We start from the raw sequence: 14,614 nt of genomic DNA, 5'->3' as shown, positions 1-14,614 counted from the left end.
TTTCTCTCCTTCTGCACAAACTTTCTGGAGAAGAAATTATAGTCCAAATGGAATAGCTACCATCTTTTACCAATCTTAATCCCATTGAGCAAGTATTTTTCGCATCTCGGGAGGCGCGAATCTTGCCGACCTCCAACCCCCTCCTCAAGCCCTTTATGAGCTTAAAATAGCTTTTCCTCAGCAACTCATTGACACCATCATAAACAGCAGAAGACAATGTTGTCAGACCTGTATTGCTGTTCTGGGTGACCATATTCAGTACTGAGAAATTTCTTTGCATTTAATCTGTATATCCAATGTTGCTTCCATTTATGTTCATGTTAATATCAAAAATATAAATACTATGTATGGTGGATGCCACTTAATTTGATCGTGCTTACTGTTATCATTCGCTTTATATTAGCAAAAACCTTTGGTTCTGTACTAAGATATTTAAACATACAAAAAATATTCGTTTAGTTTGATCGTAACGTTATTTAAAATTATTAATTTTGAAATGGAAAACAGACCAATCCTTCATTTTCAGCCAGTACTAATGATTGACATCCCTGGAGTTTCTTGTTCCACTTGTAAGGAAGCATACGCGAGTCATTTTTCTCACGGGTTGGAGTTCACTTTCTTTTGTCTATACTAGTGCGTATACTAGTATACTAGTCTGAATTGATTTAAAGCGGCAGTTACACTGCAAGGTCTGACTTGAAATCTATTAAACAGCTGTAAACCACTGTTACCTAAGATAGCAAATTGAATTAATAAAAAAACTGATTTGACTGTTAAAGACAAAACTTCAAACTTCATACTTGTTCAGAATTTAACTAAAATTACTCTACGTAACGCTGCGGCGCAGTTAAAAATTTCACTGCCTCTTTATAAAATTGAGAAATCTTGGACTTTTTGTGAGCAAAACTAAGCAATAAACTTTGATGGCTCCTTTAGTTAGTTAGTTGATAGTTTATTAGACAGAAACAAATGGGATGAAGAAAACTTTCCAATGAACACTAAAATGAATCAAGTATTTCATATTTTGAAATCCCAATCGTTCAGCAATTTAATATATATTGTAAACTTATATATGTTCGTACTTATTATTTAAGTACGAATAATATATGTTAATCCGTAAGGAATAATTGTCAACATAAGCAACAATTAATAAATTTTTAATTAGTATTTTAGAAATAAATTAAACAGACCTGAAATAAGAGAGTTTTTCTTCTTCTTTCCTCTTTTATATGATAAAAATATAGTTTATTTTGACCTGTTCGGTTGTTATTAATCAATTAATATTATCAAAATTCTTAAAAGATCACATTAAGCAACAGCTACTTTATAACATTTTGTGCTTTTAAATTACATGTATTAAAATAAACATTACCATCAAGTTTCGCGCTATTTGCTTGCAACCTTTAAATATCAGTTTTAAATTTGTTGCTTGATTTTTGGAAACTGATGTACTTTGCTTTCCATTCAGTGCAAACAAAAGTTGAAATAATATATATAGATTTTTTTAAACTTTCCAACGTGGAATTAAAAGGTTACAAAAATGTGTTTTTTTTTGTTTTTGTTTTTTTTACTAAATGCAGAATGACTATAAGTTTTCTCTGTTAAAAAAAAAACTTTTGGATAGCGTGTGTGTGCGTGCACATGATATGACTTGCAGAAGGCAGTTGAAAAGTTTAAAAGTAAAAATAAATAAATAAAATATAGAAGTTAGGGCAACAATTTTTTTTTCACTGAGAATTAAATGCACAATAATTATTTTTTTAAAAATAGCTGCACTTGGACTGAGGTTAAAAAATCTGAGGAAATAACTCCTGTTGACAATTAAGAGACTTTAAAGAAGCATTCAAAAAACATGTAAAATATAATTAACAACCAAAAAAGAAACAGCAAACTCCATGTAAAACCTAGCCTTCTCACCTTACAGAGATTTAATTTTATATATAAAAGCAATCATGTTCGATTCTACAAATAATCAAGTGATTTAGATGTGTTTAAAAAATAATAATGAAAGACAAGATTGAAAACTATGTAAAAGTAAATTTTATTCTTTCTAAAAATACATTTTTATTATAAACATGGCATAAGTAATGCTTACTTAAGGAAAAATAGCTTTTATAATACAAAAATAACATTTCATTTAAAACTTTAGCTGAGTGAAAAATTCTACTCATCAACAAAGCTGTTTTATCAATATCCTAAAAATGTTCTGTTAGCTACACAGAACCGTTTATGACAAATTTACATAGAAATACCTTTCATTTAACCTAAAATGGAAAGCAGTTTGTCTGAATGTGTGATTAATTAATATATCACTAGAAGAGAGAGTGGCAAGTTTATAACAGAGTTAATGAAAATAGTCTAGTAAAGCAATTTTAATGCAAGAAATCAAATAATTTTGACAATGGGAACATCATAAAACAATTCATATAACATTAAAAAGAAAATTGTGTATTACATTAAAATCAAACTACAAGACTTCCAAAAATTAAAATCACTTATAATTCTATAAGCTATTTTAGTTGCATTTATTCATTATTTAAGTAGTATTTATCACAGTCTAAAAAAATGAATGCAGTAATAACAGCATTCAAAACATTTTAGAAGAATAAAACAAATTTCTCTGAATGTAAACAATTTTACTAATTGCTCATCATTTAAAAAAGAGAATTAAAAACAATTGAAAATACATCTGACTAGAGAAAAGGTCCATAATTGGAAAATACATATGGAATACTTTGCTTTTCTATTACATTGGATTTCTATATGAAAGTCTTTCAATACTTGAGAGTAAATCTGAAATTTCAGTTATCTTGTAATTAAACTGATGTGTCTCACTTTAAAAGGTAACTACATTTATTTTTAAATTAACTACATGAATGAAAATGATTATACTTTGATGATGCTAAATAGGTTTTGGAATGTTAAATGACACAAAATAAATATTGGCCAGTATCAAAAATACATATTAATTGCACACTTTGTTTAAACATTTTTTTCTTCCTTTACTTCAGTAATTACAATTATGCAATTTCAGTGAGAAAGCCCTTCTTTACAACACATGCTAATATGTTATATAACATAAACAGGCAATCCCCTTGTAGAAGTAATAAAAAATAATAAAAAAAGAAAATATATCATACATCTTAAGCGTATTACATAAAATTCTCAAAAAAATAAAAACTTCATCTTATTTATCATCTTAATTATTACACCTCATTTAAAATTTTATAAGGAAATTTTTTTAAATTTTACTCAACATTAACAGAAGTTATAAAATATAATTTAAAAAAAATTGTTCAAAATATAGTCACAAAACAAATATCATTAACACTTAAAACTCAATTCATGAATAAAATCTATATCTCTGTAGAAGTGGTGGGTTCTTCTGCATATATTTTCGATATAATAAAGCAGAGATAAAAAGAATTAATGCCCATAAGCTTGTAAGAGCAGAACAAGAAGCTGCAGAAAAGTAGTTAAAATCTTCCAAATGAAATTCTGCAAAAATAAAGTTATATTACAAAAGTATAGTATAAATAATCTATGAAAATAAATAACAAGTAAAATCTGTACCATAAAAACAAACAATTATATTTTCAAATGATGACAACATATGCTCTTTAAAATTCCAAGAATAAATTCCAATTTAAAATTCCAATACATTTAAAATTTCATAACATTTCCAGTCATCTAGAAAATAAAACCCTTCTTACTCAAAACTTAATATTTTAAATATCAAAAAGATAAAACTTCTATAGTAGATGAAATAAGGGGGGAATTGCAGTACAGCTCAAAAATACTTTCTTTTATCTGCCATTTTACCACCAGTAAAGTCATTAAACTAAATTACTCTTTAAAGGTAGATATTAACCTCGGTCATCTTTTGAGTGAGTTAAAAATAACTTTCAGAGAATAAACTATTTAAAATGAATTTTTTAAAAATCTAAATGAATAAAAAAAATTATTCAGGAAATGGACAGCTTATGGACTTATCTTATAAATGTATGCTAATTCAAAATACAGGATTTTGTTAAGCACTTTTGGGTCACCTAAAAGTATCAAAAATACCATGAAAGCATCCCATCATAAATAAGTTTTTATGACATTAAAAAAAACATGTTGATATTTTAAATTTCAGCATAAATAGCATTAACTGAAAGATCATTCTTAGTCTTATAAAATCAAAACATTGTAATTCCCCTTTTGTGAATAAAATATAATATAAAATGTAGTAGAGGAGATAATGATAATGGATGACAGGTTATTTGGTGCCTCAATGCATTTTGGGCATTTTTGTACTTGTGTGTTTTTATTTTAATTGTTAAGGTGTTTGCCTTTTTTTAGGTGTTAAAATACTGTTTTGAACTTCATAATTTTTTATTCTATGCTGTTAGTTTTTTATGTGCGTATTTTAATCTGTTTCGTAGCTTTTGTTTTTTGTATGTGTTTTGGCTCGTGCACTTTGTAAATGGAGTCATTGTTATAGCGTGCTTAGTTTAAATAAATAAACAGAACCAGATCAAGTTTATTTAGTGCTGAAAAATTAGGGTTTTGTCACAAATGTTTGATTTTAAGCAACAAATTGTAATAATTAAAAACTCAATAAAAAGGAGCAATAACTTTTAAACCTTTTTAATTGATTAACTTTAACTTTAAAAAGGAGCAATAATTATTTTTAAGCAATAACTTTTTTTTTCTATTCAAAATTCCTTTCTCATCAAATATTTTTCTGCTTATCTTAAATTTTATGATCACAGGAATATAAAAACAACAAAGAAAGAAGACAGAGATACGATTGTTCCTATGCGAATTATTTTTACAAATCTTTGGGAGTTTATAAATTATTTACGATCTATCAAATTTTATTTTTCATTTAATTACAATAACCAAATTTTCTTCTGTCAATTTTTTCCCCACTTATTCATCATTATGGTCACAGAACTGCAAATAACCAAGAGTAACATATTATTCAACATCGTCATTGTATGATCTATTACCTCAAGTTATTCATTAACTAGCACCTTCAGCATATTAAAGAAATTAATATCAATATAACTATTTTATCACCAAAAATTTTAACCATAGTACAATAGTAGTCAAACTATTTCTATTTCACAGACATTTCAGGTAAAGTAACAAATGCAAGAAAGTTACATATTGCTACCAATTTAGATTATAATGTCTGTTATCCATAGCTAATTTTTTCAATGCACATCAGCCATGAATTCTAGAATATAAAGTATTTAAGTTAGCATCAGGATTTAGATTTTTAAATTAATTTTGATAACGTTCATAAAAAAATTGTTTTAATCAAAATAAAAAGAAGACAATAGTGGTCTTTCTAATATAATCAGAAAGAATTTAGATTAAAAAATAATAAATTACTGTATAATATTCCTGTTATTTTTAAAATAAAGATTATATAAAGCAATAAGAATATATAGAATGTTGCATTACTTCTTCTAGGGTTTCAGATGGATGCAACTAAAAAATCTGATAAATACAGAAAAAAGTTTAATAACTTCAATTCAGGATTTCACTAAATAGCTCCAAGGAAAGATCACACATGCATTTGTCATTATGGATTGCGAGATATTAAGAAAAAGGCGACACAAAAATTTTAGATTTGAAGTTTGTCACAAAAGTGCAATACATAAGTTCCCTTTTGTTCGTTACCTTGATCAGAGTTTTTTTTAAAATAGTATGAAACTTCTGTGATTGTTTCCATTATAAATTTTAAACTATGCCCTTTCATTACCTTAGAGTTTTATGAAACGTTCCATATTTATATAAACTCAAAATATAAAAACAATATTGAAATTCATTACTTACTCTGATGCCTAGTAATAGCTAGTGCCAAATATACACCCAAAGCCACATTAGACAAAAGAAAAACAACTAAACCAAATGATGCTATACTATCTAAATGGTTTTCTTGATACCAATTATTTATAGTTCTCCTCAAAAAGAGAATAAAAAGATGAAGTGAGCATGCAGATAATATAGCTGAAATAAGAAACATAAGACATAAATCTTAATTCTAATCTAAAATCTTTACACAATTTATATTTTCAACTCTAAGATATGATTTAAAAAATTCTACAATTATTATTTCAATATAATTTTTAAGCTTTCCAAATCAAATTGTAACTTTTCGAAAAATTTGAAAAAAAAATACACCAATAAAAAAATTTATCAGAAAAATATTAATATAGTAATGAAATTTTCTTGCCAAAAAATAGTACTTTTTCATACATTAGAAAATTTACAGACAACATAAAAAAAAGAAGGTAAATTTTGAACAGAAGAATTCTTTTAAACTCTGTTCTAATATTTTACACTTTCATAGATACCATTTATAAGCCATTCAGTTTTGTGAGCTTAAAAGTAAAGATATTATGAAAATGACCACTTTTTTATTCAATAAAAACTTTGAAAAATTTATTAAATATAGTTTAATAAATTGCAAAATATTTTCAACTGATATATAATGAATATATCGAGTTATAATATTATGAAAAATAAAAGAACAATAAAATATAATGTTATTAAGAAATCAAAATCAAATTAATCTTTAAAATAACTGAGGAAATAAAGTATCAAAGCAGGAATTTGTAAATTAAAGATCTTTAAAAAAGTTAATTCATAACAATTTCACATCACAATAATAAAATATTTCAGAGTTAAATTTGGGCACTATAAGGCAATGAATTGTTATGCAATACTGCATCTTATCAAAAATGTTCATGCTGAAAAATTAAAAAGACCTCACAAGAGTATTCGAGACTTGAATATTTTCCTACTTAATCTTACTTTAGGTCACAATTCATAGTTTAAGAAATTTAGCATTAAATAATTAGTAAGGAAATGTTAGTTTTAATCTTACAAGATATAAAGCAAATCATTTCTTACATCTCTAGAAGCACTGTCAAAAGTATAAGTCTCTTTCTTTTAACTTCAATTTTCAGAAATAGAATCCCTACACCTCTTATTTTTGAATTGCCAATACAAATATTACCATTTAGATTTTGAAAATAAAGATTTTACACAAATTTTCAGTTTTATCCTTTCAAATAAATTCCTCAACAATTTTAATAATATAAGAGATTTAAAAAAGGGATTTAAAGATAGAGAATTTATATAATATAATTTCACTTTGAAATTGAAATTCTAATTCAGTTGGGATTTTTTTTTTTAATGCGTTGTATTTTTTTGTTTTCTTAAGAACTTAAATGAAGCATAAGCTTGACTGCAAACAATTATAATGCTTATTCAAAATGGACAATATTTAACAGATAAACTATTCCAATGCCTTCCTTCCTTCTCTCTTTCACTTTCCTCCATTAAATATAATACATGCTGTCAAACTTTTATACTATTTATCTACATCATATTATTATATTTCCTAGCATTTATAATCAGACTTAAATTCAATTACCATAATCACCTATAGAAAAATGCAAGACATAATAGAAATATTTTATTTTAAAAACTAATGGTACAAAGATTTCATTTGTAACAATATTAACCTGTGGAAAAACTGGCAAGAAACAAAAAAGGCCTCAATATGACATTCCCTCCTAGAAAACATTCAGCACTTATCTTTATTATGAAAACTTAATCTTTTTTTTTAACTACAACAGACTGTGTTTCAACTTAATTATAATTATGCCTTATCTCTGGATCTTTTAATTAGTGATTTATGCAACAATTCGGAAATGCATGTATGCATTTATTCATTTCAAACTCATTGTTTGCAGCATTTCAAAAAATAAGAAAGGGAGAAAGTTGAAATGAATTAATCTCGTAAATTACCCATCAATATTTGGCTATATGTATATATATTTTAAATCAATTAAACACATACAGTATCAAAGAAAAAAAAAAGGAATTATTGAATACCATTAAAAAAAGGCATACAAATTTGTTAAAATATATGCGATTTTGAACAAGATAAGAATCAAGATTCAACATCGGTTGGATAAAATTAAATGCTTACCAAAGAGAGCACTCCAAAATGCAGCATTAACGTTAGACACATAAAATAGAAAATAAACAAATGCAGCAATTCCTAATGGGCAACATATTAATGATAATCCAGTAAAAATATATGAACAAGTTTTATACATAGTTTTTTTTTTTTCTTTCTTTCAAACTTTAAAACATATCAAGAGTTTGAAATATTAATAAAAATAAGAGAATGCGATATAAATAATTATTAATTAATCTTCATTTAAATTATACAGCCGTATGAAATTTAACATCCCAATTTTTAACATCGCACGGCCCGACGAAATCTTATCGATATATTATAAACTAAACTACACAAACACATGCGATGAGTATTGAACTTGCGGTGTTTGATTCACTTGGGCGATTAGTATTGACCAATCAGATAGTTTTCTAGTAGCTCGTGATTTAAAATGCTGAAGAGTAAAATAATTCTTCATTAAATTATGCATTAAGAATGAAATATAATGATTAAAATTTTACTAATGATGAAAAGGTTTTAAGCATGAAACCAATCACAGATGAGAATATAGAAATAATTTGTGAAATATCATAGAAAAGGAGTACATTGTACAGGAAATGAAGTATAAAATTTTTTGCATGGCAATAAATACGCTCATATGACGTCATATCACTTTGAATTTTAGAAATTGTTCAACTGTCATTTAATCTTTGTGGTGAGGAATAGGCAAGGCCTTTTTATCCAAGAGATCAAAGGGGATCAGTACATGACATCTAGGGATAACGAATATTTTACGAATTGCTGTTACGTAACCAATATCAAAAAGTCACAAATACCTGTGATCTTTTCAAAGAGAGGTGTGATTCAAATACTTGACATGATCTTACAGGTGCTATTTCGATTACAGTCCTTGGGTCACGGTAGAAAGTAACAATTAATACGATCTGTCCAATTGAAGCTCTCGAACAAGAATTCATTCATGCATAGGGAAAATCCCTTACACATTGATGCACGTTCCAGGAAAAGACCTCCCACAAATAGTTGTGGCGAGTGTCAGGATTTAATTCATCACATGCAGAGAGCCTCCCATTTCACAGAGTTAGCTCGGAGCTCTCACAATCCTATTTCATGATAATGACCATCACTGGAAGCAATACAAGGCTTGTTTCATTGTATGAAAACAAGATTTCTTCCGCACTCAAGTCTTCACAGAAAAATATTTACTTTTTTAAAGAAATTTCTACAGATATTCAATGCTTGAAACAAATTTCATATATGAGATCCTTAAATGGATATAAACGCTAAAATTACTATCATACATTTAATATTTTTCAATAATTGAAACGATTTGATATTCGCAAAGTTAAATTTTCTATTCTCGATTAGCATGCAAATTCCGCTGCTCTGAAGGATTTCCCAATTTTTTTTAACAGATTCATGGCTTATTTTCTAGCTCTTTTAAAAATAAAAGTGATATTTTAAATAAATTGCCAATGATAAATTTCTCTTCAAAGATTTTTAGAAACATCTTGTCTGATGTACAGAAATCCATCCGAATGCAAATTAAATGTATAACTGAAAATCTGAATGCTGCCATAACGTATATATCAATATTTTTGTTTACATATCATCACTATAATAGTTGGCAATGAGGAAAAGAAAAAATGCTTCGTTTATTAAAATTTAATGAATTTCGGGATTTAACATGAAAAAATTATTATGTTCGCATTAAAAATATTTATTTATTCTTTTTGCAATAAACTGATTTTCTTTAAAATATATTTAATTTAAATAAAGTTAAATAAATTACCAATTTAAATAAAATTTCTTCTACTCTCCCCCCTCTCCCCCCCACACACACACCATTCTACAAAGTGTTCTAGAGGTATATAAAAGAGAAATGAAATCATTAGACTCGAAAATATAATTTCATAAATTTGCAAAATAATAATAATAATAATAATAATTTTTACTGAGTCTTAGCATATAAATAAACTGAAGATTTTTCAGAAAATCGAATCGAAATTTCTGGAAGAAGAGAAAAAAAAAAAAAAAAAAAAAAAAAGATGAATTGCTGAAAAAGAGTTGCAACCCGCCTTTAGATTGCCAGTCATGCATATTCTAGATGTAATGTCAACATATTATTTTTATTGGAATTGTATTTTTCAATAAGAGAAACGAACATAAAGTATATTAAAAATAATAAAATTCCATTAATTATAAAATATTTATTAGCAAAGCTAAAATACCTTCAAATTAACATTCTTATATATTAAAATAAGTGCTGCATTTTTTTTAAATGTAGATTGTAAAAACATGTTCCATAGAAAATGTCTAGCAGATCGGTATTGTGTAGGACATAGCTAAATGCAGTGTTTGTGTCTCTCAAAACTATATACTTTTAGGAATCAAAAAAATTTACATTATTTTACTAATATAAATTTTATAATTACATATAACAACATTAATAATTTAAAAATTCAAAATAAATCGACACTTTCAAAATACTGTTCATCAAAATCATAAAAGCTTTTAAAGATTATCACCTCTTATGTTTGTATATCTTACACTTTAACAAGATAATCCAACTGAGATCCCCATAAATGACATTGCATGTACATAATTTTTTTTTAAAAAAATGTGTTTTTTCCCCGTGTCGAACATATAATTTTATAGTGTTATAGTTGTATTCATAAAAATGACACTATCTATGGTATATCTTTTTCATTAAGAGTATAAAAATCTAGCTCATCCTATTAGATACTCTTATATGTTTCACATATCATATAAAATTACCCTAATTTAAAATATAAGTTAAATAATATAAGTAATTCCCAGATTTGGTTCTTGTATAGTATTAAGAAAGTTTAAGAAATCCTGCGAGTTAAATACGTTAATATTGTCTATGTTTGTTTTTTCTACACAAATTACTACGTCAACGGCAACAGCAACGTCATGATGCTTCGGAATTCCACTGTGTGACGAAGTGATCACGAACACCTCCATATCATAATTTTTAATAGCAATTATAATGTGTAAATTTAAGGGAAAGATTGAAATTAATTGAAACTAGTTTAGACGAACGCATAAAGCTCTAACGTCATGAAATTCGGTATAATTATTTAATTAATTGTTATGTTTTAATTATTAATAGAGCAATAATATTTTGGTTATTTATGGGGGAATAAAGACCTTTATTGGAATTATGTTTCACGTGCCTTACTATCGGGACTGATTTAATTAACTATTTTGTTTAGTTATTTTTGAAAAAATCCAGAAAATTTCACGCGTGTAGCTCATCTTAACTATCTAAGGCCGAAACAAACATAATTTTGAAAAAAACTACTACCAATTTTGAATAACTACGGATTACTAAAAACTGAAAACTATTATTCATACAAAAATATAAAAAACTATTATTCATACAAAAATATAAAATTGTTTGAAAACTATTATTCAAACAAAAATAATAAATCAGTCAATAATTTAATTTAATATGATTTAATTTAATAACAGAAAAAGAATATCATCTAAAATATTTCTACCCCTCAAATATCCGATTTAGTCAGTGTCAATAAATGATTAATAAAAAAAGAGTTTTTTTCATTTTTTTAACTAATAAAAGCTAAAAATCTTTTTTATATATCTTTTAAGCACAAAATAAGTTAAAACATTCCTGATGGCAATCATAACAAAAAGCACAAAATATCATGTTTTTTTATTATTTATTTATTTATTTTTTACTGAAAAAAGTTTTATCTGGTCAGGTGAACGTTTCCTCCCGAGTTCAATCCGTCCGAATTCCGACAGAATTTGTTGACGAAATGGCATATCAATCACGTCAAGAGACTCGAAATCCAACAGAGAACATCTGTTGAAAACCTGAAATTGCCTCAGACCGGTAAGATGAGTAAAGGCTCTGTTGTTGCAATAAAATATGCGCGTTGTATCATTTTTGGTTTCGTTTATAAGCTTCAACATAAATATGAATTTTCAAGCATATGAATTATTTATGTTACTTCATACTGTTCATGAAGAAATTCAAAATGAATCTGAAATGGGGAAAAAAAAATGAAATTTCTTTTATAGAACACCGCAAGGAAGAAAGTAGCAATAGAATTTTGCTTATTAATTAATGAAAATTATAAGAGATTAAAACAAAACAATGACGTTGAAATTCTTTTATGCTTGCTACGTTAAATTCATATTTGGAAATTATTTTGTGCAAACGGAATGCTTTGAAATCTTATATTCTAAATGTACAGCCGATAAAAATGCCTTAAAAATATTTCATAACAAAAATAAAATTTATAATGTAATGATTTAAAATGAGACACTTTCACACCGATTTAATAAACTGTATACTTGAAGCATAATTACTGAGGCAATTGTCAAATTATCTGAAATTTTATATTAAGAATTTTGCTTCGAAAAAAGAGAAGGGGGAAAAATTCGCCTAAAAATTCACTAATATCTTCTCAATATGGAATTTCTTCTAATGAACACTGCTACTCTAAAACAAGTAAAGGAAATCAGTTTTGTATGGCCATGGATTTTGTGGCCTCTACCTTTTCTTTCCATAAAAATTTTAATATTGTTGATATTTTTCATGATTTTTTTAATGAAATCTCTGAATAACAGTTTGAGTAGTCTCTCTTAAGAGATAAGAGTTTTTTTTAAATTTATTTATTTTCTACAATTCCTAAAATGATTATTCGATATTATTAATCTAATAACGAGGTGATTATTTTTAAACATAAATTTTTTAACATCTAGTTTAAAGTTATTATTCTCAAAATCGATTTAAAGCTGTTGAAATCCCTTGGTTTTGAAAATTTGAAACCTCTAAAAATATACTTTTTTTTTTTTTTTTTTTTTTTTTGCTTTTTAACTTGTCACTCACAAAGTTTCAAAATGATAAAAATTATTTTGGATATTTTCTATTTTTGTATCTCTGTTTCTATTAACAATAATTAGGACTTATAAATAGTGTTACAGCTTCACGCCGATAGATGGTGTATCTGTTGAGTACAAAGTTTTGTTGAATTAACAAAACTTTGTACTCAACAGATACACCATCTATCTGAACGAATACAACATCTATATTTTTTATATCTGAACGTTGAGAATGTGTAAGAACGATTCTGTGACCTAGACGTGGCATCCAATTGTGAGTGGTGTCCTAATCTGTATCAGTCTACTTGAAGAGGCACATAAAATGTGTCCGAAAATAAAATGGTGTTCACCAGAAAGAATGGGTATTATTTGAAGAGAATTACAAATAGTTTATTATTTGTTATCAATTAACTTTATTAATTTTTATTAATTAAATGAAATGCTTCGAATTCAATACTTTAAAATTTAAAGCAATTCTCTAATGAATTTAAATGCAACACAATTCTCTAATGAAATTAAGGGAAAAAACATAATTTTTAAAATTCTGAAATATGAAAAAATTCTCTTTTAAAACTCAGTTTCCTAAAAGTCATTTTCCACTTTTTCCAAATCCCTAATTTACTGCACACGTTGTATATAATGTTGCTGCATCATACATCGAAAATAAAGCACTATAATTGCTCCGAAAGGAATGTTATGCAAAACAAAAATCTAACTAATTTTTTTTCTGGATTTTCTTTGCAAATTATTCAATGTTTTTACATGCATTTAAGTTTGATTAGGTATAATTATAAGAATAATAGTACCGTACTATTTAACACGCTTTTCTAATCAAAATATGGTAATCACAGCAAGTTTTATTAATTTATCTGACTTTACAGAGTTTCAATTCTCCAGTAAGAATAATAAAAATTACCTTGCCTCATTTGATAGATACTTTTTTAATTTTCCACACAATTGACTAAAACAATTAACAACAATTGGAATTCAGTTTAAAGTAACTGATTGAAATTATGTATATGCTTTACTTGCACTATTGTTTAGATAATGAACTAAATATCTGTGTTAAGATATCTGTTGGGGAGTTCCACAGTTTTTGAGATTTGAAAGTAATCTAAAAAATTTTTTAAAAAAAGTGGTTTCTTATTTAGTCTCCTATACTTTGCAAATTTTTAGAGGCATTGATAAACTTTTGCTTCAGTTCCAAGTCTAATCTTCAACTATTATAGATGCTGAAGGATATTTCATTCTGAGAATTTGTTATTGATGGAGACCATGGTTAACCAACAGTTAAAAAATAAGCAAAAATTTTAAAAGTTTTGTTAAATGTAAATTACTAGACTAGCCATCTAGTAATTTACATCATTGAATCAAATATATTCGGCAGTAGTTTTCAAAAGAGATTCTTAAAAAAAATATCAATTCAAAATATGGTGAACAATAAAATAAAATTATTCTGATTACAATTTTTTATTTAAAACAAAAATTTGAGAAGATGTAAGGAGCCGAAAACAAAATAAAACTGCAAACATCAGAAAGAGTGGTGTAGAGAATACATGTTTAATAATTGCCTATTTGAATGAAAGATATTGATTCTTTTTTTCAGATAGTGTTTATTCCCAGAAGTCGAGTTATAAAAAGTGCTAAAGGGCCGAGTAAAGAGAAGATGACGAATAAAGGACTGACCTCCCAGGCACAAAATATCCGCTGAATTTCCGTAATCTTTTTGCCCAAGCAAACCGATTT

The 14,614-nt window shown here is 26.4% G+C and overlaps 1 protein-coding gene across 1 annotated transcript; it reads right to left on the bottom strand.

The window, feature by feature from the left end:
* Positions 1-2,017: 2,017 nt before the first annotated feature.
* Positions 2,018-8,452, bottom strand: LOC129960824 (uncharacterized). Its single transcript, XM_056074486.1, has 3 exons — positions 8,000-8,452; positions 5,833-6,006; positions 2,018-3,498 (listed from the first exon to the last, which is right to left on the bottom strand). The coding sequence occupies exons 1-3, from the start codon at positions 8,127-8,129 to the stop codon at positions 3,344-3,346; spliced, it is 459 nt and encodes a 152-aa protein (XP_055930461.1). The 5' UTR covers positions 8,130-8,452; the 3' UTR covers positions 2,018-3,343.
* Positions 8,453-14,614: the final 6,162 nt, after the last annotated feature.

This window comes from Argiope bruennichi, chromosome X2, assembly GCF_947563725.1.
Source record: "Argiope bruennichi chromosome X2, qqArgBrue1.1, whole genome shotgun sequence".
In the NCBI taxonomy this organism is placed as follows: Eukaryota; Metazoa; Arthropoda; class Arachnida; order Araneae; family Araneidae; genus Argiope; species Argiope bruennichi.
Note: the sequence above shows the minus strand (reverse complement) of the source record. Positions and strands in the feature narration are given on the sequence as shown.